Source organism: Theropithecus gelada, chromosome 11 (assembly GCF_003255815.1).
Source record: "Theropithecus gelada isolate Dixy chromosome 11, Tgel_1.0, whole genome shotgun sequence".
In the NCBI taxonomy this organism is placed as follows: Eukaryota; Metazoa; Chordata; class Mammalia; order Primates; family Cercopithecidae; genus Theropithecus; species Theropithecus gelada.
The window spans coordinates 95,576,418-95,603,711 of NC_037679.1; the positions used below are offsets into that span (position 1 = coordinate 95,576,418).

Below are 27,294 nucleotides of genomic sequence, written 5' to 3' on the forward strand. Positions count from 1 at the left end.
GTTTACAACCAGTGAGACTCCATTTTACTAACTAGAAAGAGGGCATCAGGACAAGCCTGTCCCAAAATATCCCCCACCAAAAAAGAAATTTCTGTTCTTAGTCAGCAAGATTCTCATTTGGATGACTAACTTTGGAGGTTACAAGGCAGATATGAGTATTAAGTTCTTGAAGATCAATTAACATACTTAATGCAAAAAAAGGTTTTCTTGTCATTAGAGAGAGAAGAATAGATTGAGTGACTATTGATCTTAATCAGTTTGACATTTATTGTTTTCGGCATTTTTCTCAGCTCAACAGCAATGGCTGCGTCACCCAACAAGTACACACCAAAATGCTCCAGATTAAAAATATGGGCTTTGAAATGAAGCTTAGAGTGGAAGCCAGGATCAGAGAAGAGGGAACAGGTGTGAGTAATGAATGAATGTAGGGAATAAAACAATAAACATTAGTTTACTTTCCATAACAAAATAAGGGTCATTTGTAAGAAAGAAATTTTATGACTAAAGTAACTTCTAAAAGTACTGACTCTTTCTATTTTTCAGATCTGGTAGTCACTGCAAACGGGATCAGTGAAATCACAAACATTGCATCCAAACTCATATTTGTGAAAGTGGATTCACACTTTAGACAAGGAATCCCCTTTTTTGGACAGGTAGGATATATTGTAATGCACAGGTAAGCAAAGTGCCCAGTTACACCTAAGCACAGGACACAATGATGTAGCCCACACTTGATGAGTGTTATCAGTTAATTAATATGACCAAAACTATGAAACCAAGGGGAAATATTTTCCTTTCTAAATATCACTGATGAAACGAACAGACACATATTAAATGATTATGAGAATCAGAGATACTATTTTAATATGTAGCTAATAAAGATACTTAATGTAATGTGACTTAGTTATTATATCAAACCTCTTCTTTCATCCAGTTTAGAATAAATGATATTTCTGTCATGACTCAGGCAGCATCAGAATTTTCAGAATTTGTAACATTTATGGCTGTCAGTGTCCTTTTTCTATCTGTTGTTCTCTTTTGACATAAACAAATAAGTCTTTAATTTTAGGCATAGGTATTAAAATAGTGTGCATTTCATGGTTATTATTATTATATTGTTTATATGGTTAACATATATTTTAACAACAATAAAACAAATAAAATATTAATGTTATTCATATTAATAATTAATTTTACCAGTTTTATAATTAGTAAATTGAGACATTTGGCCAGGCATAGTGGCTCATGCTTATAATCCCAGCACTTTGAGAGGCCAAGGAGGGAGGATCTTCTGAGGCTGAGAGTTCTAAATCAGCCCTGGCAACATAGTAAGACTCTGCCTCTACAAAAAAAAAAAAAAGAAAAATTAGCAGTGGGCTGGTGGCATGCACCTGCAGTCCCAGCTACTTGGGAAGCTGAGGTGGGAGGATCTCTTGAGCCCAGAGCTTCGATGTTGTTGTAAGTTATAATGGCACCACTGTACTCCAGCCTGGGCAACAGAGCAAGACCTGTTATGAAAGAAAACAAAGAAGGAAAGGGGAAGGAAAAGGAAAAGAAGGAAAAAAGGGAAGGGAAGGGAAGGGGAGGGGAGGGGTGGGGAGGGGAGGGGAATGGGGAAGGGAGGGGAGGGGAAGGGGGAAGGGAGGGGAGGGGAAGGGGAGGGAAGGGAAGGGAAGAAAACATTCTCATGTGGATTTTCTTAGGTGGTTTGTTGCAGGAGATAATAATGTTATTAACTAACATTTGTGGAATAATTATCATACACCAAATATCTTCTGATGTATTTTTATTACTTTAATTTTTTAAAAAATTGATACATCATAGTATCAACTTTGGAGAGTACATGTGATTATGTAATACATTCAAATAATTTGTGAAGATTCAATCAGCATAATTGAGATATTCATCACCTTAAGTATTTGTCCTTTTTTTTGCTAAAAATTCAAGTTATTCTCTTCTGGCTGTTTTAAAATCACAATGGATTATTGAAAAACTATAACCGCCCTACTCCTCTAATGTATTTTTAAATAATTATTTAATCTTCAACACTACCAAATGAAGGAGGCACAACTATTATCCACCTTTTAATGAAGGTGGAAAACTGAAGCACAGAGAAGTTAAGTAACTTTTTTTAGCTAGTAGAGTTCAGTACACAGCCAATCATTCTAGCCTCCATCTATGTGAAAAGGGAAAAACAGCCAGTTTAAATTCATTTCTGTTATTCCTATTCCAAGTGCATATTAAGTGGCATGTTGTAGTTATTAAAAATCTCCCTGACTTTAATGGAAATACTGCAAAGTTTCGTAGATAAGCTATGCAGGACATGAGGATCCAAATGGAAGGAAACATTTTGTCATAAATATAAAGGTTTGGTGGGTTTTTTTTTTTTGAGGGGGAGGTGGGTTGTTTTAGTTATAGCAGCAAAAGCATTGTTCACATGAGTTCAGGCCTCTCTGGGTGTTATTCACATCAGCTATCAAGTACTTTTCTTTTTTAGGTGCTTCTGGTGGATGGGAAAGGTGTGCCCATCCCCAATAAACTCATCTTCATCTCTGCGAGTGAAGCCAATTATTTCTCCAATGCAACCACCAATGAACAGGGTCTTGCACAGTTTTCAATAAATACTACCCATATCTTGGCTAATAAACTTTTTGTCCAGGTAAGTACAGAAAGACAAACCTCTGAGGACAAGAAGAAACATTAGGAACAGAGATATATTCGGAAGAAACATACAGATTGCATTTAAGAGTGAGAAATAAGAAGATATCTAACTTTGAGGTTATAAAGTTGAGGATAATAGAATTTCATGAAAAAAATATACAGGCATTAGAAAAGACACTACAGAAGTGCCTGATAATTTTACTATCATTATCTGTAACATTTTATATATTATGAAAAAAATCTTATTTGATTTGGGTCTTGGACAAGATCAGCTGCTTCAGTAATTCATGTAATTGGTTTTATGTTACTGTTCCCATGTCTACTTAGAAATTTTGTAAAGTGATCACACACACACACAGACTCTTAATATAAATTGTCTAATGATGATGATCAAGAGATTTCTATAGCTAAAAAGTTTTCATGCTTGTTATCTCAAATAAGTGATAAAAGACTAGTTTATGGATTTCAGTGTAAATAGCATATAAATTATTTCTGCTTCTCAGTGTTCACATGTTAATTCAGCTCAAAAATATGTAATGATTTTAATGTTTTCTATGTGATAGACACTTGCTGTCCCTAGGATTTAAAAGGTGACTAAATCGTGTCCCTACACTTTAAAAGTTCCTATTTTCATAGAGTTGACAGATCTGTACATTATTAGTATGATGTGTTTAGGCGCAAAAGGTTTTTTTAAGTAGGAACTTTATTAGAACAAATAGAAGAGTCCATAAGATATGCCTAATAAATTTAGAAAAAAATAAGTGCACTCTGAAGAAAGCTAAGGAGCAGTTACCACAAGGGAAATCGAATTGTGCTCTAAATAATATCTGCCAGGCTTAAAGTTTCAGAAATCACATGGGTCTTAAAGGTTGGAAGTCACAATAATGATAAGAGGCATAAATGCTAATTTACTAGGATTACTATAATTAATTTTGAAGCTCATAAGGTAATAGAATGTTATATTAATACAAAACCTAATTTCAATTAAGCCAATTTATGAGGCAATTCTAATTCTGAAAAATCCCTTTTCCACTTGTTTGAGTTATTTATCATTCTCATTGGGATGTCATTTTTCCTCTAGTTTTGAGGGGCAGGAGGAAAATGTCAAAGTAGTAACAAGTTAGCAGAATCGGGGCAACAGAGATAAATTTGTGGATGATTTCCTTTTAATATTTGAATGTTGGGAGGCTGAAAAATTCATTCATTTGGCTGTCAGCCACTATGAGGGAAAGCCATAGTGTATTTTAGAGCGGAAGACACAGCTGTAACTATTCATTTTGGTGAGAAGCTAAGGTGAAGAATTTCAAGACGATATCCTTTCTTTGTTTTTCTGTTTACTCAGGTTTACACTGTGCATCCCAACTTGTGTTTTCACTATTCATGGGTAACAGAAGACCACCAGGGCGCTCAGCACACTGCAAATCATGTTTTCTCCTTAAGTGGGAGTTACATTCACCTGGAGCCTGTGGCTGGTACCCTGCCCTGTGGCCACACACAGAGTATCAGGGCACACTATATACTGAATATTCAGGCTGTGGGAGAGCTATCGGAGCTCAGTTTCCATTACCTGGTAAGAATGAGGCCATGGAATACAATTGCAGCTTATCAGTAGGACAAAAGTGGTCAGTAGGCTCAGGAATGTCAGAATAAACTACTTGCACACAACCGCTTTGCGTTCTTGTTGTGCGTCCTTCATTCCGTGAGTTTTCTTGAGGTTGATTCTCTCCGGCAGAGATTTGACAACTGAAAGTGGGTCACGTGGGGAACAGAATGCTGAGAACTGTGTCCAGCTCAAGAAAAGTTCCTTTACTGTTTCTTCATTTCAGATCATGGCTAAGGGAGGCATCGTCAGATCTGGAACGCACACTCTGCCTGTGGAGTCAGGAGACAGTGAGTATCCTCAGATTCATCTCTCCTTGCTCCGCTAACACATCCTTACCCTTCCCTCAGTGACAGTTCACAAATGGGAAATCATTTCCATCACCCCTTCACAGTAAGGAGGACATGCAGGAACATACTCGTCTTATGACTCTCTGGCATTTTTAAATTCAACAGTCAACAGATAAATTTGATTGTCTACTCTGTATCAGTCACTCTGCTAAGTTTTTCACTTTCGTTTGTTTCTTCTCACAGTAAAATTAAAAAGCTTCCTTCTATTCATCTCCACCCCCAATAAAGTGTACATTGATTATGTTAATATTGCAGAGAAGAAAAGAGTAATTATCATGGGAAATGGGAAGGAAGAAAGGTGATAGATTTTTTTTTTTTTTTTCTTGTGCCAGGCCATGAGTACTTTATATGTGAAGTTGGATTCACTTCAAAAATAAATTGAGGCCTAGGGAACCAAGATTGTTTTCTATTCTAAGTCAAATAATGTAGAGGTTAAACCACTGAAAAGAGAACCTATGAACATTTTTGTAATTAACCTAAACTAAGGCAAACATTGTACCAGTTTCCACCACATCCGTGAGCTAAACTTAATAACCATTAGGATTTGTTCCATGCCTAAAGTTTTCTGTTTTTGTGGTTTCTCTTCCTGCTAAGTTGGAAACATAAAATATCAATTTTTAACATTTATTTTTCAGTTTTGAAAATCGAAACAATTTTGAGAAAGTTAAAATTTACAAGTTATTAATCAGTACTCTAATAATAATTATTTTAATTAAACATTAAAAACTGCTGCCAGTTTTGAATATCAGTTTTTTCCCCAATACTAGTGTAGAGATAGATATACAGAGTGGATCCCACTGTGTACATTGTTCCTCTTCAATTTTTGTTGAATAATTTTCTTCTAATACTGGTCTATGTATCACATTCGCAGAAATAATTGAAGGTTTTAAAACATTTATTTGATTTTTTCTTTTATAATATTTCAATTTGAATTTTATTCATAGCAGGAAGAGTCTGTATAAAAATCTCTATGTAGTAAAATGAGGAATAGTTATTTAATCATTCACTTTGTGAAGTTGCCACAAAATTTTATTGAAAGTAGCTGAGTCAACAATTGGAAAAAATTTCTCAATGTAGCTAATTAAATCACAATTGTTTCATCATAAAACGATTTTAACCACATATTTTAATAGTTATTAATTACCGATTTACTCTTCACCAAAGAATTATTGAAAGCCCTTATACCTCTGTGGTAAAAGAACAAATTTTATTCACCATTTGTCTAAATTCAACTTTTTAAAACTTTTCAAATTGTCGAAGTTGAGCTTCCTCAGCCTGTTCTCTTTTCACACTATTCTTCATACTGTCCAAATTATTATTTCCTAAACTATTTGCCTATTTAATTTTCAGATTTCAGATTTTAAATAATGAAGCCTTCTCAAATTTTATTATTTATTATTTTTATTTTTTAACTTTTATTTTAGGTTTGAAGGGTTCATGTGCAGGTTTGTAATATAGGTAAACTCGTGTCACAGGAATTTGTTGTACAGATTATTTCATTACCCAGGTTCTAAGCCTACTACCCAATAGTCATTTTTTCTGATCCTCTTTCTCCACCCACCCTCCACCCTCCAATAGGCCTCAATGTCTTCTGCTCTCCCTCCTCCTACCCTCCGACCTCAGATAGGCCCCACTGTGTGTTGTCCTCCTCTTTGTATCCATTATGTTCTCATGATTTAGCTCCCACTTATAACCGAGAACATGCAATATTTGGTTTTCTGTTCCTGCATTATTTTGCTAAGAATAATAGCCTCTAGCTCCATCTATGCTCCTGCAAAGGACGTGATAGCATTCCTTTTTAGGGCTGCATAGTTTCATGGTGTATATGTACCACATTTTCTTTATCCAGTCTTCCACTGATGGGCATTTAGGTTGATTCCATGTCTTCGCTATTGTGAATAGGGTTGCAATGAACATACGTGTGCATGTGTCTTTATGACAGAATGATTTATATTCCTTTGGATATATACCCAGTACTGGGATTCTTGGGTCAAATGATAGTTCTGTTTTTAGCTCTTTGAGGAATCACCACACTGCTTTCCACAATGGCTGAACTAATTTACATTCCCACCAACAATGTATAAGCATTCTGTATTCTCCACAACTTTGCCAACATCTGTTATTTTTTGACTTTTAATAATAGCCATTCTGACTGATGTGAGATGATAATCTCATTGTGGTTTTGATTTGCATTTCTCTGATATTCAGTGGTATTGAGCTTTTTTTCATTCGCTTGTTGGCCACGTGTGTATCTTCTTTTGAAAAGTGTTTATTTGTGTTGTTTGCTCACTTTTTAATGTGGTGGTTTGTTTTCTCCTTGTAAATTTGTTTAAATTCTATATAGATGCTGGATATTAGACCTTTATCGGATGCACAGTTTGCAAAAGTTTTCTCTCATTCTCTAAGCTGTCTGTTTACTCTATTGATAGTTTCTTTTGCTGTGCAGAAGCTCTTTAGGTTAATTAGATCCCATTTGTCAATGTTTGCATTTGTTGAGATTGTTTTTAGTGTCTTCTTCATGAAACCTTTGCAATTCCTGTGTCCAGAATGGTATTGCCTAGGTTGTCTTCCAGAGTTTGTATACTTTTTGGTTTTACATTTAAGTCTTTAACTCATCTTGAGTTGATTTTTGTATATTGTGTAAGGAGGAGATCCAGTTTCAATCTTCTGCCCATGGCTAGCCAGTTATCTCAGCACCATTTATTGAATAGGGAGTTCTCTCCTTGTGTTTGTCAGCTTTGTTGAAGATCAGATGGTTGTGGGTGTGCAGCATTATTTCTGGTCTCTGTATTCTGCTCCATTGATTTGTGTGTCTGTTTTTGTACCAGTACTATGCTGTTCTGGTAACTGTAGCACTGTAGTATAGTTTGAAGTTGGGTAGTGTGATGCCTCCTCCTTTGTTCTTTTTGCTTAGGGTTGCCTTGGCTATTTGGGGCTCTCTTTTTAGTTCCATATAAATTTTAAAATAGTTTTATCTAGGTCTGTGAAGGATGTCATTGGTAGTTTTATAGGAAAAGCATTAAATCTACAAATTGCTTTGGGCAATATGACCATTTTCACGATATTGATTCTTCCTATCTATGAGCATGGAATATTTTTCCATTTGCTTGTGTCATCTCTGATTTCTTTGAGCAGTGTTTTATAATTCTCATTGCAGAGATCTTTCACCTCCCTGGTTAGCTGTATTTCTCGATATTTTATTCTTTTTGTGACAATTGTGAATGGGATTGCATTCCTGATTTGCCTTTTGGCTTGGCTGTTGTTGGTGTATAGGAATGCTAGTCATTTTTGTACATTGATTTTGTATCCTGAAATTTTGCTAACATCATTTTTCAGCTTAAGGAGCTTTTGGGCCAAGACTATGGGGTTTTCTAGATATAGAATCATGTCGTCTGCAAACGGGAATAGTTTGACTTCCTCTCTTCCTATTTGGATGCCCTTTATTTCTTTGTCTTGCCCGGCTGTTCTGGCTAGGACTTCTAATACTGTGTTGAATAGGAGTGGTGAGAGAGAGCATCCTTGTCTTGTGCCAGTTTTTAAGGAGAATGCTTCCAGCTTTTTCCCAGTCAGTATGATGTTGGCTGTGGGTTTGTCATAGATGGTTATGATTATTTTGAGGTGTGTTCTTTTAATATCTAGTTTATTGGGAGTTTTTAACACAAAGAGGTGTTGAATTCTACTAAAATCATTTTCCACATCTGATGAGATAATCTTATTTTTGTCATTAGTTCTGCTTATATGATGAATTACATCTATTGATATGCACATGTTGAACCAACCTTGCACCACAGGGATGAAGTCTACTTGATCAAGGTGTCTAAGCTTTTTGAGGTGCTGCTGGATTCAGTTTGCCAGTATTTTATTGAGGATTTTCACATCGATGTTCATCAAGAATATTGGTTTGCAAATATTTTGTTGAGGATTTTTGCATCAATGTTCACCAAGGATGTTTGGTCAGACTATTTTTTATGTGAGTCCCACTTCTCCTCATTGGGGGCAACCCCACAACCTGGGACTGCAGCCACTACCCCCTCACCCCCATCAGGGTTTTCAGGCTGGTAGCAACTCTACATTTCCCTGGGACAGAGCTCACAGAGGGAGAGGCTGGCTGCCATTTTTTCTGTCTTGAAGCTTCCATTGCTGTAACTTTCAGGTTCTGAAGGGCAAGTAGTGATTAGGATGTAGCATGGATCCCCTGCACAGCACAGCTGACCCACTAGTTCTTTTAGTTGTGATGTGACATTGTCGAGATCTTTCTAACTTTTTGATGTGGATATTTAGTGCTATAAGTTTCCCTCTTAACACTGCCTTAGCTGTGTCCCACAAATTCTGGTATGTTTTATCTTTGTTCTCATTAGTTTCAAAGAACTTCCTGATTTCTGCCTAAACTTCATTATTTGCCCAAAAGTCATGCAGGAGCAGGTTGTTTAATTTCTATGTAATTGTATGGTTTTGAGTGATTTTCTTCTTATTGAACTCTATTTTAATCACATGGTAGTCCGAGAGTGTGGAGTGTAAGGTTTTGTTTTTTTAATTTGCTGAGAATTGTTTTATGTCTGATTGTGTGATTGATTTTAGAGTAGTGCCATGTGCAGTTGAGAAGAATGTATATGTTATTGTTTTGAGGTGGATAGTTTTGTAGATGTCTATCAGATCCATTTTGGTCCAGTGCTGAGTTCAGATCCCAAATGTCTTTGTTAATTTTCTGCCTTGATGATCTGTCTAATACTGTCAGTGGAGTGTTGACTTTTCTCAATATTGTTGTGTAGGAGTCTAAGTCTCTTTGAAGGTCTCTAGAAACTTGTTTTATGAATCTGTGTGCTCCTGTGTTGGGTACATATAGATTTTGTTTAGTTAGGTCTTCTTGTTGAATTAAACCCTTTACCATTATGTAATTCCCTTCTTTGTCTTTTTTTTTTTTTAACCTTTCTTAGTTTAAAGTCTGTTTTGTCTGAAATTAGTATTGCAACCTCTGCTTTTTTCTTTTTATTATACTTTAAGTTCTGGGGTACATGTGCAGAATGTGCAGGTTTGTTACATAGGTATATGTGCCATGGTGGTTTGCTGCACCCATCAGCCCATCATCTACATTAGGTATTTCTCCTAATGCTATCCCTCCCCCAGTCCCCCACCCTCCAACAGGCCCCAGTGTGTGACGTTCCCCTCCCTGTGTCCATGTATTCTCATTGTTCAACTCCCACTTATGAGTGAGATGTGGTGTTTGGTTTTCTGTTCTTCTGTTACTTTGCTGAGAATGATGGTTTCCAGCTTCATCCATGTCCCTGCAAAGGACATGAACTCTTCCTTTTTTATGGCTGCGTAGTATTCCATGGTGTTTATGTGCCACATTTTCTTTATACAGTCTATCATTGATGGGCATTTGGCAACCCCTGCTTTTTTGTATTTTCCATTTGCTTGGCAGTTTTTTCTCCTTCCCTTTGTCTTCAGCCTATGGGTGTCACTGCATGTGAGATGGGTCTCTTAAAGACAGCGTACCACTAGGTCTTGCTTCCTCATCCGGCTTGCCACTCTGTGCCTCTTAATTGGGGCATTAAGTCTGTTTACATTCGAGGTTAATATTGAGATGTGTGAATTTGAATCTGTCATCATGTTGTTAGCTGTTTGTCAACTTGTTTGTGTAATTGCTTTATAGTGTCACTGGTCTGTGTACTTCAGTGTGTTTTTGTACTGGCTGGTAATAGTCTTTCCTTTTTATATTTAGTGCTTTTTTCTGGAGCTCTTGTTAGATGGGTCTGGTGGTAACAAACTCCTTCAGCATTTCCTTGTCTGAGAAGGATCTTATTTCTCCTTCATTTATGACATTTAGTTTGGCCCAATATGAAATTCTTGGTTGGAATTTCTTTTCTTTAAGAATGTTGGCTGGGCACAGTGGTTTATGCCTGTAATCCCAGCACTTTGGGAGGCCGAGGTGGGTGGATCACAAGGTCAGGAGATCAAGACCATCCTGGCCAACATGGTGAAATCCCATCTCTACTAAAAATACAAAAATTAGCTGGGTGTGGTGGTGCATGTCTGTAGTCCCAGCTACTCAGGAGGCTGAGGCAGCAGAATTTCTTGAACCTGGGAGGTGGATGTTGCAGTGAGCTGAGATTGCACTACTGCACTCCAGTCTGGTGACAGAGTGAGACTCCATCTAAAAATAAATAAGTAAATAAATAAAAAAATATTAATGTTGAATATAGGCCCCCAGTATCTTATGGCTTGTAGGGTGTCTGCTAAGAGACCCACTGTTAGTCTGATGGGCTTCCCTTTGTAGATGACTTGTCCTTTCTCTCTAGTTGCCTTAACATTTTTTTTTCTTTCATTTCAACCTTGGTGAATCTGATGATTATGTGTCTTGGGGATGACCTTCTTGTGAAGTATATTTTGAGGTTCTCTACATTTCCTGAATTTGAATTTGGCCTCTCTAGCTAGTAGGGGAAGTTCATGTGGATGATATCCTAAAATATGTTTTCCAAGTTGCTTTCATTATGCTCATCTCTTTCAGGGACACCAGTGAATTGTAGATTCAGTCTTTTTACATACATAATCCCATATTTCTAAGAGGCTTTGTTCATTCTTTTTCATTCTTTTGTCTTTATTCTTGTCTGACTATTGTATTTCAGAAAGTTAATCTTGTAGCTCTGAGATTCTTTCCTCAGCTTGGTCTGTTGTGCTGTTAATACTTGTGATTGCATTATGAAATTCTTGTAGACTGTTGTTCAGCTCTATCAGGTTGGTTATGTTCTTTTCTTTACTGGCTATTTTGTTTGTCAGCTCCTGCATCATTTTATTGTGATTCTTAGCTTCCTTAGATTGGATTTCAACATTCTCCTGAATCTCAATGATCTTCATTCCTATCTATATTCTGAATTCTATTTCTGTCATTTCAGCCATTTCAGCCCAGTTAACAACCCTTGCTGGAGAACTGGTGTGATCATTTGGAAGAAAGAAGATGCTCTGGCTTTTCGAGTTATCAGAGTCCTTGTGCTGGTTCTTTCTCATCTTTGTGGGCTGATGTTCCTTCAGTCTTAAAAATTGCTGTTGTTTTGATTTTTTCCTTTTATCCTATTCGATGACCTTGGGAGTTTGATTGTGATATAAGGTGGGTTCAGTCAACTGACTTTGTTACCAGAAGATTCAGGGGCAGTGGAGGCAGGAAGGGGCAAGGCTCAGCTCAGGACTCCTGGATTGCCTGCTGTAACTCCGGGGGACGGGTATCTGGCTCCAGCTTTGTTCTCTGGCTCCTCGAGGTTGGGAACATGCTGCACTGAAGGGACCAAAGTGCTCCCAGACCCCTGGTCACAACACTCCCATGGGTGATGTCAGCCAAAGCACTTTGCAGGACGGTAGCAGTGGGATCCCTCCTCATTCACATGTACCAGCAGCACGGCAGTGGCAGGGTGGTGGGGTGCACGCTCATCAGCTGTGGCAGGGTGCTAGCAGGTGCCAGGTTCCTGGCCTTTGTGCAGGCATTCATAGCAGTGGTCACAGCAGTATGACTCAGGGGATTGGGGGATCCCCACCAGCAACTGCGCATGCATTTGCAGTGATGGTGGTGTTAGCATGGGGATGGGACACTAGTGGGTGCAGGACTATATGAACCTTTTGTGTGCATTCATGCTGGTGGCAGTGTCTGCACATGGCTAGGGGTGGGTTTGTGTGTTTTGTGCCTAGTTTTGCACTGGCAGCTCCAGTGCACGGGCAGGGTGCTGGTAGGGCTGGGGTTGGTGAGCTTAGTGTCTGCCAATGCTCTGATGTCAGTGGTGGTGTGGTAGGGGTAGGGGGGATGGAGTACACTCACGCTGCCAGCAGTGGCAAGGCAGGGTGCACGCACACACAGGTGCTGGCAAATTTTATTATTAAAAGCTTTAATTTCCTGCCACTATTCTTTGCCATAAAGTCACTATAATTTTTTTTTCTGTTTTTATGACATTTCGATCTACCCCACCTTCCTTGTTGAACTCAAGACACAGTGATAGAAGGGCTTCCTTCCTTTTAGAAGGGGAACTTATTTCCTTTCTGAGGTCTGAGCTAAAACTTGATCTGTCCAACTGAAGAGAAATACGAATGGCATGACGCTGCCTTAAGGATATTTTAGACTTCCTTTCTTCCCAAACTTAAGAGCTTTGCAGTATAAACACATAGTGATATAAAATAATAAGTACTGTTACGCTAAAGTAAAATTTGCATAAAGTTGGAAAATTTCCATGTTCTACATAGAGTTAAAACAGTTTTTAATTGAGCACCACCTATCTCAGGGCTTTAATACAATCATTTTTAAAAAGTAAATTTTGGCCAGGCACAGTGGCTGCTGCCTGTAATTGCAGCATTTTGGGAGGATTGCTTGAACCCAGGAGTTTGGGACCAGTCTGGGCTACAGAGCAAGACCCTATCTCTACAAAAATATATGAAAAATTAGCCAAACATGGTGTTGTGCACCTATAGTCCCAGCTACTGGGGAGGCTGAGGCAGTACAATCACTTGAGCCCAGAAATTTGAGGCTGCAGTGAGCTATGACTGCACCACTGCATTCCAGCCTGGGCAACAGAGCAAGATCCTGTCTCAAAAAAAATTACATTTATTTAAGATGTACAGCATAATGTTATGGGACACATATAGATAATAAAATGACTACTATAGTGATACAAAGTAACATGGCCATTATCTCACTTACTTACTCATTTTTGTGTGTGTGTGTGTGGCAAGAACAGCTAAAATGTACTCATTTGGCAAAAATCTAAAATATAGTGCCATTTTATTAACTACAGTCTTCATGTTGTGTATTAGATAGCTAGCCTTGTTCATCCTGATATTATACATCATAAAATATTCCTAAGGATATTAGACTTAATTTTTAACACATATGGTTAAGAAAAAAACAAAATCAATTATAGTTCTTCTGCAATTATAATTGTCCTAGTCCTACATTATTTGGAGTTTCAACAATGTCTAGAGACTCTGTTATCCTACGTATTGCCTAACTGCACCAAGAATATGTTACTGGAAAAGAACTTGGAAGCACCAGAATTTAAAGCCATATAGGTGGGAATCTGGAACAGGAGGATGTAGAGAAAAGGAAGATGTGGAAACAATGCCAGATGGTATCTGTCCTTTCTTTATGTACCGAGGTCTCAGAAACTTTGCTGTCATTAAGTCTCTCATGGTTTTATAATTACTGTTATTCAACTAAATGTGGGCCATCTACTCAAGTCACCAGTGGACCATTCAGAAAATGGAACCTTTGTTGTTGTCCTTTTGTAACTACCTGGTGGCCCTTTACCCTTCTTTAACATGTAATGTATTTTCTGAAGTGTTATCTGGCACCATTTAATACTTCCAGTAGAAATATGCTAATGTACTTATAAGAGTTTAATGCTGCAATGAAAACTCCAAGCATGAAATATTCTTTTAAGAAATTCAATTAGTAGGAACTTTTTTTTTACATACAGAACTTTTTAAAAGTCATATATTACAAAATAAACTCATTATATCTTACAAGTTATAGCTCTATATTTAAATTGAGAATCACCTATAGTTTGAAATGTAAACAAACTAGTTGTCACATATATATGCAGAAAATCTGGAGCTATTGGTATTTAATTGATTTAGGCAACAGTTAAGTGGCATATCAAATAAAAAAGATGTGAGTGAATGGAACTTTGTTAACTTCTGCTATAATTAAAGTTCTGAAGGGAGACATTGGCCTACTAATTTCACCAAATAACTAATGGCATGTAGAGAGATTAAGCCATTGAATGAATGGACACAGTTCTAAACTGAATAAGACCAAGCAATAGTGTCCGGACTTATGACCATTTTGTCTCACTCTCTCCATGTTCCAGTGAAAGGCAGTTTTGCCTTATCCTTCCCTGTGGAGTCAGACATTGCCCCCATTGCACGAATGTTCATCTTCACCATTTTACCAGATGGAGAAGTTATTGGAGACTCTGAAAAGTTTGAGATTGAAAACTGTCTAGCCAACAAGGTGAGTGATTTAACAGAAAATTAAAAGAACACAAATGATACTGTAGGAGCCATCTATTTTACCCCAGAGAAAGCTGAGTCCAGAAAAGTAAAACGAGTTGCCCAACAGTTCCCAACAAGTTTACGGCAGACCTGAATTTCTAGGCATCTAATACAGTACTTTTTCAATTACACAAAGCTGCTACCAAATAAAATACGATCAGTTTTGTGTTCATGATGCTCTTCTCTGCTGATTCAATTGTGTGAGTATGTAAAATGCTAAGACTCAAAAGTTCCCAAAGCCTGAAGAATAAGTGCAAACACCTAGGATTACCTTATCATGTGTCAGAGATAAAGATGGCCATCTAAAAATCAAACAAGATATCTATCCTTATTCTGCCTCAGTTGTCTCCTTAGGACAAGACTAAGCTACTGAGAAGCTATATTTTGTTAAGAGTCCCCACCTATGTGCTAGTCATGTTTAAAAGAGTGAATAAATTAATGTGTTGCCAAAGTATTAGATAATTTGGATCCTGTCTAAATAGCATCACTTTTGGTCACTGCAGTAGGTAAGCTTGTTATAAAATTAATACTTACAAACATAAGGGAAGTCATGTACCTTTTAACAGATCTAACTATTTATGTCTCTAGAGTTGTTGGGATCTGTGATTGGGGTAATAAGTGATTTACAAATTATTTTCTATTTTTAAAGTGAAGGAAACATATAAAAATAGGTTTCTGACTGACATCACCAACATAGTCATATGAATGGAATATAAGGGTGACTTAGGAGATGCAGGTGACTGCAAGATCACAGAAGTAGGGAAAACGCTAATTGACGTTCCCTTCATTTCCCACAGGTGGATTTGAGCTTCAGCCCAGCACAAAGTCCCCCAGCCTCACACGCCCACCTGCGAGTAGAAGCTGCTCCGCAGTCCCTCTGCGCCCTTCGTGCTGTGGACCAAAGCATGCTGCTCATGAAGCCTGAGGCTGAGCTCTCCGCGTCCTCAGTGAGTTTCCAGCAGTCTTGGGGACCCGGAAGGGCCGTTCCAGAGGCTCAGAGCAGGAAGCCTCTGTTGAGAGTAAAATGTAACAGTAAAAATACCTCCCACTTGCTGAGTACTTGACAGTTTCTCAAGCTGTCTCATATAGGTTTTCTCGCTTAATCTGCCCAACATTACGGAGAGTAATAGTCCCATTTTAAGATGAGAAAAGAGGATTCAGAATAGTTGAGAGATTTGTTCAAGATAAGTGGCATAAGCTGAGATGTGATTCTGAAATTCTGAATCTGCCTGCAAGTATAATTCCTTCTATGACACAGCTTCTATTTCTGTAAAGAATCAAGTCTTAACCTCAGTTATTAATGTCTTACAGTGATCTTCATGAAAGCTGTATTTTAAGATTCCCCACTTATGTGATAGTCGTGTTTAAAAGAGTGTTGCCCAAGTAATAGATAATTTGGATCCTGTCTAAATAGAATCACTTTTGGTCACTGAAGTAGGTAAGCTTGTTATAAAATTAATGCCTGCAAACATAAGGGAAGTCATGTACCTTTTAACAGATCTAACTATTTATGTCTGTAGAGTTGTTGGCATCTGTGAAAGTGGTAATCAGTGATTTACAAATTATTGTCTACTTTTAGAAAATGACATACTACACCTTTGTTAGCAATGTTGATTCACAGACTAAAATTTTAATTCTCTTCTCTTTACTATAGTTATATTAATTCATGGGGTTAACATTTGGCATGTTGTGATAATTTATTTATTATTATTATTATTATTATTATTTCAAGCTTACTACATGCTAGATCTGTTGTAGAAGCTGGGAAAACAGAAGGAAACGTATCACAGTCCTCGTCCTTAGAGAGAGGCGATTAAAAAAGGCTATAGGTGGCTCAGCAAAATAAACGGTGAACATTTGTTAATTATTGCCATTTGGAGAAAATACTGTCTAGTATGGGGTTTTTGAAGAACAATTATCAGAAGGAAGGGAAAAGTTCAGAAACTACTTGTCTAACCTATTTAAAACTAGATTACTCATATTTGGAATTTTTAACATAACGCAAGAAAAAATAATATTATGATTTGATCATTGATAAAAAGTTATGAGAAATTTGATAGCTTTAACTGCCTCATGAATCACCATTTAAAAGGGTCAATTGACTTATGTATCTGGGAGGTATTATTACCTTTCAATGTTGCTTGGTAAATTAGTAATACGAAAGTTTCTTTTGTTTGTTCTAGTTTCTACTTCATGTCTATTAAAATGTTAAACTCTGAGATAACTATATCCGAGACCCTTGTCCTACTTTTAATTATCAAAATTAACATTCTTCAGGTTGGAGCATATCCACTAGTGCCCCCCGATCTGCAGGGGTGTGTCTCAAGACCTCCAGTGGATGTCTGAAACTGTGGATAGCACTGAACCCAATGGCCATCAGTCGGAATACGTTTATGTTCCTGTCTTCCACCCACAAATTTAATGCCTTTTCCATCTTAAGGAAGCACTTACCACGTACTGTAGCCATAATTTTTGTAGTTTGAGATGTCACAGCAAAACAAGCATGATTTTCTTTTTCCTTCTTCACAGTTTCATGGATAGAAGATTCATTCTTACCGTAGATCTTAGCAACCTCAGCATACATCATTTTTTATTTCCTTATCAAGTGGAAGAACCGTTCACCTTTTCGCCTAAAGGAAGCACCTTAATGGCTTCTCTTTCACCTCCGAATTGCCAGCCTCAGTACTCTGGTGCATTGGGGCCATGATAAAGTAAAATAAGGGTGACTTGAACACAAGCACTGTGATACTGTGACAACCTTGTAACAGGATTCTAGGTGACTAAGGGGCAGGGAGTGGCTACAGTATGGATCCACTGGAAAAACGGAGGATTCATGTCCCGAGCAGGATGAAGCAGGAAAGTGTGAGAGTTCATCATGTTGCTCAGAATGGCAGCAATTTAAAACTTATGAATCGTTTATTTCTGAATTTTCCGTTTAACATTTTTGGATCACAGTTGACCACAGATAATGGAAATCTTGGAAACCAAAACCACAGATCGGGGAGATTGCTGTAATCAAAATTTTTCTTGATCTTGATTTGTATTTGATATATATTTGATATATCTCCTCATAGCATAATAATTATTATGCAAGAGACAATGACTATATTTCTGTATTTTAGTTAGAGGAAACAACATCAAGAAGTTAACCTGATACAAGAAAACTATCTCTCTGAGTGCTTTCTTTGGAAATATGCCTATTATTTTTACACTCTGTATTTATGGCAGTCTATTCTAAGCTATTAATTTCAGCAGGTAGTACAGGAATTTAGTCTACCTCTGAAAAGTTTATGTCTGTCTTATTCTGTTTAGTCATATACATTTAACAGTCACTTCAGTAAGGTTTGGTAAACTTGGAGTGTTGTGGAAGTGAGAAGGAATTATGAACGTAACTGAAGATTTCAGATGATGAATTATAGAAACCTTTAAGCTCAGTCGCTTTGAATAATAATAGAAATCATTAGTTCACCTAATATAAATAATACATGTTCATTTATGTACCTACTTAATTCTACTCAAAAACAAAGGTAAATACATAAAGAAGTAGAAAGGGTGTTTGTGTTAGCTACCTACTGCTGCATAACAATTTTCTTCAAAACCTAGTGGCTTAAAACAATAAACATTTATTATCACATGTGGTTTCTGTGAGTCAGGAATTCAGAGCAGCTTAGCCAGGTGGGTCTAGCTTGTGACCTGTCGTGATTGTGATTAACATGGTGGCCAAAGCTGCAGTCACCTGACAGCTTGACAAAGGTTGGAAGATCTGCTTCCAAGACAGGTTTCTCGAACGCTATCAGCAGGAGGCCTCGGTTCCTCACCACACAGAGGTCCTAGGGCTGCTGGTGTCCCCATAACGTGGCAACAGTTCTCCAGAGCATGTGATCCAAGAGAGCTAATGTGTTCCAAAGAGTGCTAAAGTTGCAGTATCTTTTATGACCTAGGCCTGAAAGTCATGTCCCCTCATTTCCACAATATCCCATTGGCTATAGAGGTCAACCCTGTTCATTGTGGGATGAACAATGTTAGGGCGTGAATACCAGGAGGCAGAGACTGTTGTGGGCAATTCTGGAAGCTATCTCCACAGCCTGACCTCTGATCCCCAGAAATACATGAGCTCTCACATGTAGAATATACTCGATCCTCTCTCTGAGGTCCCTAAAATTCTCATCGTAAAATAGGAACAGCTCAAAGGCTAAATATCATTTAAATCAGGTCCAAGTACAGGTAATGCCTCTCAGGTGTGATTCCTCAGGTCCAATACCTCTAGATACAAAGACATTGAACCAAAGTGTACTCAAGTTATTTGGCCCCACACACTCAACATACAATGGAGGAACTGGCATAGAATAGTCACTATTGACACTCCTGTTCAAAAAGGAGGAAACAAGAGGCACTCAGGGGTTACTGGTCCATAATTACTCCAGATTAAGCCAGGCAAATGGAAGTTCTCTGATTAAGATTCAATCTTACATCAGTCCAGGGATAAATATTCAGGCCTCTGGCCCTGCCCTGTGGGTTCTTGATTCTGTTGAGTCATCCATTTTCCATAAAAAGTACCCTGCATAGACATTGGTCTATCCAATATAATGATACAAGTTCACTCATGTGCCTATGTGGTTCTTCTATTTTTATTTTGAATATGCACTGTGTTTTATTTATTTATTTCTTCAACTTTTATTTTAACTTCAGAGGTACAAGTGCAGGATGTGAAGGGTTGTCACACAGGTAAACATGTGCCATGGTGATTTGCTGCACAGATCAACCCATCACCTAGATATTAAGCCCAGCATCTATTAGCTATTCTTCTTGATACTCTCCCTCCCCACACCCTACCCTCTAATAGGCCCCAGTGAGTGTTGTTCTCCCCCATGTGTTCTCATCATTCAGCTCCCACTGATAAGTGAGAACATGTAGTGTTTAGTTTTCTGTTCGTGTGTTAGCTTGCTGAGGATAATGGTTTTCAGGTCTATCCATGTCCCTGCAAAGGACATGAACTCATCCTTTTTATGGCTGCATAGTATTCCATTGTGTGTATGTACCACATTTTCTTTGTCCAGTCTATCATTGATGGGCATTTAGACTGATTCCATGTCTTTGCTATTGTGAATAGTGCTGCAGTGAACATATGCATGCGTTTATCTTTATAACAGAATAATTTATATTCCTTTGGGTATACACCCAGTAATGGGATTGCTGAGTCAAATGGTATTTTTGCCTCTGGGTCTTTGAGAAATCACCACACTTTCTTCCACAATGGTTGAACTAATTCACACTCCCACCGACAGTAAAAAAGCATTCCTTTTTCTCTGCAACCTCACTGTTGTTTTTGACTTGTTAATAGCAGCCATTCTGACTGGTGTGAGATGGTATCTCATTGTGGTTTTGATTTGCATTTCTCTAATGATTAGAGGTGTTGAGCTTTTTTCATATGTTTGTTGGCTGCATGTGTGTTTTCTTTTGAGAACTGTCTGTTCATGTCCTTTGCCCACTTTTTAATGGGTTTTTATTTCTTGTAAGTTTGTTTAAGTTACTTGTAGACTCTGGATATTAGGCCTTTCTCAGGTGGGTAGATTGGGAAAATTTTCTCCCATTCTTTAAGTTGTGTGTTCACTCTAATGATAGTTCCTTTTGCTGTGCAGAAGCTCTTTAATTTAATTATATCCCATTTGTCAGTTTTTGCTTTTGTTGAAGTTGCTTTTGGCATTTTCATAGTGAAATCTTTGTCTGTGCCTATCTCCTGAATGGTATTGCCTAGATTTTCTTCAAGGGTCTTTATAGTTTTGGGTTTCACATTTAAGTATTTAATTCATCTTGAGTTAATTTTTGTATATGGTGTAAGGAAGGGGTCCAGTTTCAATTTTCTGCATATAACTAGCCAGCATTCCCAGCACCATTTATTAAATAGGGAGGACTTTCCCCATTGCTTGTTTTTGTCAAGTTTGTCAAAGATCAGATGGTTGTAGGTTTGCGGTTTTATTTCGGAGTTCTCTATTCTGTGCCATTGGTCTATGTGTCTGTTCTTATACCAGTACCATGCTGTTTTGGTTACTGTAACCTTGTAGTAAAGTTTGAAGTCAGGTAACATGATGCCTCCAGTTTTGCTCTTCTTGCTTAGAATTGTCTTGGCAATTCAGGCTCTTTTTTGCTTCCATATGAATTTTAAAATAGATTTTTCTAATTCTGTGAAGAATGTCAATGGTAGTTTAATGGGAATAACATTGAATCTATAAGATACTTTGGGCAGTAGAGCCATTGTCATTACATTGATTCTTCCTATGCATGAAGATGGAATGTTTCTCCATTTTCTGTGTCCTCTCTGATATCCCTGAGCAGTGGCTTGTAGCTCTTGAAGAGGTCCTTCACTTCCCTTGTTAGCTGTATTCCTAGGTATTTTATTCTTTCTGTAGCAATTGTGAATGGGAGTTCATTCATGATTTGGATCTCTGCTTGCCTGTTGTTGGTGTATAGAAATGCTTGTGATTTTTGCACATGGATTTTGTATCTTGAGACTTTGCTGAAGTTGCTTATCAGCTTAAGAATCTTTTGGGCTGAGATAATGGGGTTTTCTAGATATAAAATCACGTCATCTGCAAATAAAGATAACTTGACTTTCTCTCTTGCTATTCAAATACACTTTATTTATTTCTCTTGCCTGATTGCCCTGGCCAGAAATTCCAACATTATGTTGAATGGGAGTGGTGACAGAGGGCATCCCTGTCTTGTGCCAGTTTTCAAGGGGAATGCTCCCAGATTTTGCCCATTCAGTATGATATTGGGTGTGTGTTTGTCATATATGTCTCTTATGAAGTATGTTCCTTCAATACCTAGTTTATTGAGAGTTTTTAACATAAAGGGATGTTGATTTTATCAAAGGTCTTTTCTGCATCTATTGAGATAATCAGGTGGTTTTTGTCTTTAGTTCTGTTTATGTAATGAATCGCATTTATTGATTTGTGTGTGTTGAGCCAAGCTTGCATCCCAGGGATGAAGCCTACTTGGTTGTGGTGAATAAGCTTTTTGATGTGCTGCTGGATTTGGTCTGCAAGTATTTTGTTGAGGATTTTTGCATCGAAGTTCATCAGAGATATTGGCCTGAAGCTTTATTTTTCTGTTGTAACTCTGCCAGGTTTTGGTATCAAGATGATGGTGGCCTCATAGAATGAGTTAGGGAGGAGTCCTTCCTTTTCAATTTTGGGAATAGTTTTAGTAGAAATTGTACCAGCTCTTCTTTGTGCCTATGGTAGAATTCAGCTGTGAATCCATCTGGTCCTGGGCTTTTTTTGGTTGTTAGATTGTTTATTACTGCCTCAATTTCAGAACTCGTTATTGGTCTATTCAAATATTTAATTTCTTCCTGGTTCAGTCTCCAGAGGGTGTATGTGTCCAGTAATTTATCCATTTCTTCTAGATTTTCTAGTTTATGTACACAGAGGTGTTTATAGTATTCGCTAATGGTCGTTTGCATTTCTGTGAGGTCAGCGGTGATATCCCCTTATCATTTCTGATTGTGTCTACTTGATTCTTCTCTTTTTTTCTTCTCTGTTAGTCTAGCTGTCAGTCTATTTTATTAACTTTTTTTCAAAAAACCAGCTCCTGGATTCATTGTTTTTTTAAGAGGGTTTTTCATGTCTCTATCTCCTTTAGCTCAGCTCTGATCTTTGCTATTTCTTGTCTTCTGCTAGCTTTGGGGTTTGTATGCTCTTGGTTCTACAGTCCTTTTAGTTGAGATGTTAGGTTGTTGACTCGAGATCTTTCTAGCTTTTGGATGCAGACATTTACTGCTATAAATTTCCCACTTAACATTGTTTTAGCTGCATCCCAGGGATTGCAGTACATTGTCTCTTTGTTCTCATTAGTTTCAAATAACTTCTTGATTTCTGCCTTAATTTCATCGTTTACCCAAGAGTCATTCAGGAGCAGTTTATTCAATTTCCATGTAGTTGTGTGGTTTTGAGTGAATTTCTCAATCTTGAGTTCTAATTTGATTGCACTGTTGTCTGAAAGACTGTTATGATTTCAGTCCTTGTGCATTTGCTGAGGAGTGTTTTACTTCCAATTATGTGATCAATTTTAGAGTAAATGCCATGTGGCAATGAGAAGAATTTATATGCTGTTGAATTTTGGTGGAGAGTTCTGTAGATCTCTATCAGGTCCACTTGATCCAGAGCTGAGTTCAGGTCCTAAATATCTTTGTTAATTTTCTGTCTTAATCATCCATCTAATATTGTCAGTGGTGTGTTAAAGTCTCTCGCTATCATTGTGTGGGAGTCTAAGTCTCTTTGTAGGTGTATAAGAACTTTATGAATCTGGGTGCTTCTATATTGGGTGCATATATATTTAGGATAGTTAGGTCTTCTTGTTGAATTGAACCCTTTACCATTATATAATACCCTTCTTTGTTTGTTTGTTTGTTTGATCTTTGTTGGTTTAAAGTCTGTTTTGTCAGAAACTAGGATTGCTTTTTTCTGTTTTCCATTTGCTTGGTAAATTTTCCTCCATCCCTTTATTTTGAGCTTGTGTCTCTCCTTGCATGTGAGATGAACCTCTTGAAGACAGCATACTGATGATGGGTCTTGGCTCTTTATTCAGCTTGCCATTCTGTGTCTTTTAACTGGGGCATTAGCCCACTTACATTTGAGGTTAGTATTTTTATGTGTGAATTAGATCCTGTCAACATGATGCTTTTTTCCAGACTTGTTTATGTGGTTGCTTCACCGTGTTCTGGCCTGTGTACTTCAGTGTGTTTTTGTAGTGGCTGGTAATGGTCTTTCTTTTCCCAATGTAGTGCTTTCTTCAGGAGCTCTTGCAAGGCAGGCATTGTGGTGATAAATTTCCTAACCATTCACTTGTTTGAAAAGAATCTTATTTCTCCTTTGCTTATGAAGCTTAGTTTGGCCAGGTATAAAATTCTGGGTTGGAAATTATTTTCTTTTAGAATGCTGAATACTGGCCCCCAATTTCTTCTGGCTTGCATGGTTTTGGTGGAGAGGTCCACTGTTAGTATATGTTTCCTTTTGTAGGTGACCTGGCCTTTCTCTCTAGCTGCCCTTAACATGTTTTCTTTCATTTTGACATTGGAGAATCTGATGATTTTGTGTCTTTGGGTTGATCTTCTTGTGGAGTATCTTACTGGCCTTCTCTACATTTCCTGAATTTGAATGTTGGCCTATCTTGCGAGGTTGGGAAAGGTTCTCCTGGATGATATCCTGAATTATGTTTTCCAACTTGGTTCCATTCTCCTGTCTCTTTCAAGGATCCCAATTAGTCGTAGGTTTGGTCTTTTTACATAATCCCATATTTCTCAGAGGTTTCGTTCATTTCTTTTCATTCTTTCTTCTCTACTCTAGTCTGCCTGTCTTATTTCAGATAGATAATCTTCAGGCTCTGAGATTCTTTCCTCCTCTTGGTCTATCCTGCTAAGGATACTTGCACTTGCATTCTGAAGTTGCCTTGTGATGTGGTTTTCAGCTCCATCAGTAGGTTATGTTCCTCTCTAAACTGGCTGTTCTGGCTACCAGCTCCTGTATTGTTTTATCAGGATTCTTAGCTTCTTTTCATTGGGTTACAGCTCAGCAAAGTTTATTATTATCCACTTTCTGAGGCCTACTTCTGTCAATTCAACCATCTTAGCCTCAGCCCAGTTCTGTGCCCTTGCTGGTGAGGTGTCACAGTCATTTGGAAGAGAAGAGGTACTCTGGCATTTGGAGTTTTCATTGTTTTTGAATTAATCCTTTCTCATCTTTGTGAGCTTATCTACCTTTAATCCTTGAGGTTGCTGCCTTTTGAATTAGATTTTTGTTGGGTCTTTTTTGTTGATGCTGTTGTTTTCTGCTTGTTTTTCTTTTAACAGTCAAGCCACTCTATCATGGGGCTGCTGAGGTTTGCTGGGGGTCCACTCCAGACCCCAGTTGCTTTGGTTTCTCCCATACCTGGAGGTATCACCAGCGAAGGCCACAAAACAGCAAAGATGGCAGCCTGTGCCTTCCTCTAGAAGCTCCATCCTGGGGGGTACTAACCTGTTGCCAGCCCACATGCAACTGTTGGGGGTGACTGGAGACCCTTATTGGGAGGTCTCACCCAGTCAAGAGGAATGGGATCAGGGACCTGCTCAAAGAAGCAGACTGGCTGCTTTTTGGTAGAGCAGGTGGGCTGCATTGGGTGGGATCCTTCCTTGTCTGGATCACCTGTATTCTCCAAAGCCAGCAGGTTGAAGTGGCAGAGTCAACCGAACTGCAGAGATGGCAGACACCCCTGCCCCCCAGGAGCTCAGTCCCCGGGAGAGATCAAAGCTCTGTCTTTAGAACCCTGCCTGGAGTACCTGAAGCCCCCACAGAAAGGTCCCACTCGGTGAGGAGGAATGGATCAGGGTCCCACTTAAAGAAGCAGTCTGATCACAATCTGGCAAGGTAGCTGTGCTGCATCGTGGGGGACCCTTCCTCATCCAGACCATCTGTATTCCCCAAGCCTGCAGGCTGGAGTGGCTGAGTCCTCAGAACCACAGAGATGGCAGCCACCTCTCCCCCAGGAACTCAGGTCCATCTCAGGTGGACTCCAACCCACTGCCATTGGCTGGCTGGGATTCCAAGACAGTGAGTCTTAACCTGTGAGGTGCTGTGGAAGGGGGGTCCACAGGATGATGCTCTTTGGCTTTCTGAATTCAGCCCCCTTCCTAGGGACATGTACAAACAGATTTCCTGCCTTTCCAGGGATCCCAGGGCCGGAGTACTTAAAACTCCTGGGTCTCTGTGTGCCTAAGTGGCTGCTCTGCCAAGACTCCACATAGATTTGTGTATCAGACCCAAGGCCCTGATGGCATGGGTTCACGAGGGTATCTCCTGATCCACGGGTTGCAAAGATCCATGGGAGAAGTGTGATTTCCCAGGCGAGGTTGCACAATCACTCCTTCCGTTGCCCTCCCCCACCTTCACCCCTGCTGCTTTTCATTGTTCTCTGTGGCTCAAGTTGCTTGCCTAGTCGGTCTCAATGTGAGAACCTGGGTATTTCAGTTGAAGATGCTGAATTTAATATCCCTTTTTCATTCCACTCCGTAAGTGCTGCAGACCACAGCTGCTTCTAATTGGCCATCTATACGATTTTCTATCTGAGAATAAGCCCGAGTAGACGTAAATGTTTAACAGGTGGCAATAATAATTTGTAGCTAAATTCCTCAGGGCATTAAGTATTAATTAAACACAGATGCAAGTTAGGTCTTCTTCCTATATTTAGTCTATTTTTACCTGTAGACTCTACAATGAAGTTTTAATTAATCCTTCATAACTTAAGGTTTTATTAATCTTTGGAAGCATTTTCCCAAGTAGGTTTTATTTCTTTATAACAAAACAACACTTAAATATAAGGAAAATCTTCAACTTATCTCTAAGGTACCAACTACATGAACACACCCAAGAAAAGATTGGTGATAATTATTTTATTTCTCTCAGTTCATTCTATTTCAAAAGAAAAGTAAGTAACAGTTCTGCCTTTGATCTCTCCACTGCTACAGGTATATAATCTGCTAACTGTGAAGGATCTCACCAATTTTCCTGACAATGTGGACCATCAGGAGGAAGAACAAGGACACTGTCCCCATCCTTTCTTCATTCGTAATGGAGCCTTCTATGTTCCCTTATCAAGTAATGATGAAGCAGATATTTACAGCTTTCTCAAGGTAAAATTCTCACTACTTATTAACATGCTGGCTTGTGATTTTTTGAATGTTAACAAAACTCTGTATCTATTCATAATCTTAGTAATTATGTAGACTTGCCTCTCCATTTTTCAGCAGAGAAAAATGAAGCCAATAAAAAGGTTAAAGTCTCTGTCAGGATCACATAGAAACTCAGTTTGTGAGTCAGGGCTAGATCTAACCTCTGCCTATTCATCCAGATACTTTTTAGTTATATATAGGGTTTTCTTGCAAACTAAAAAATAATAAATAAAGAATAAAATCTTAATAACCCATAAGTTTTGTAATTTAACTACTCTATATTTACTGTCAAGTGTTTTGCCATAGAATTAATATAAGGTTACTGGAATTACATAGGGCAGTCTCTAAGGATAGTATGTTTTATATATTCTAATCAAGTTTGCAAGTTGATTGAATTATTATTTTTTTTCCAGGGGATGGGATTGAAGGTGTTCACTAACTCAAAAATCCGAAAACCAAAGTCGTGTTCAGTCATCCCCCCCATGTCTGCAGGAGTAATAGGTCAAGGATACTATGGAGGTAAAATTTGCTTTTAATTTTATTTCATGTCCAACAATATTACTATGCCAAAAATGCTAAAATGAAATAATGTAGCCCTATTTCCATTTTATACACACAAAGAAACCAAGATTCAAATTAATTGTTTCTTGCTGAGGTGACTTAGCTGGTGATAGCCAGAATTGATCAGGGATTATTTTTTAGATACATCAGATACTTCAGGGCAAAAAATCAGATAAAATACAAGATTCTGATGTACCATAAGAGAGGGAAAATGCTGACAACAGAAGGAGAGAATAATTCTGATTATGGAAACAGGAAAGAAATTCATAGGGATGCTGTATTTTGAAAAACATAAAGAAGGACAAAGGGCTTCACTGGTGACAAGAAACAACGTCAACATCACAGAAATATCTCATAATCCATGGCCAAACCCACTACTCAAATAG

The 27,294-nt window shown here is 38.2% G+C and overlaps 1 protein-coding gene across 1 annotated transcript in view; it reads left to right on the forward strand.

Annotated features, from left to right (window-relative positions):
• LOC112634300 (pregnancy zone protein) overlaps positions 1-27,294 on the forward strand; it is a 58,579-nt gene that overhangs the window by 10,934 nt on the left and 20,351 nt on the right. Inside the window, exons 9-17 of the mRNA XM_025401532.1 lie at positions 291-405; positions 544-653; positions 2,498-2,659; positions 4,004-4,231; positions 4,488-4,551; positions 14,457-14,599; positions 15,438-15,587; positions 26,144-26,308; positions 26,761-26,866. Of these exons, the coding sequence (XP_025257317.1) occupies positions 291-405; positions 544-653; positions 2,498-2,659; positions 4,004-4,231; positions 4,488-4,551; positions 14,457-14,599; positions 15,438-15,587; positions 26,144-26,308; positions 26,761-26,866 (1,243 nt within the window). The remainder of the gene's footprint in view (positions 1-290; positions 406-543; positions 654-2,497; positions 2,660-4,003; positions 4,232-4,487; positions 4,552-14,456; positions 14,600-15,437; positions 15,588-26,143; positions 26,309-26,760; positions 26,867-27,294) is intronic.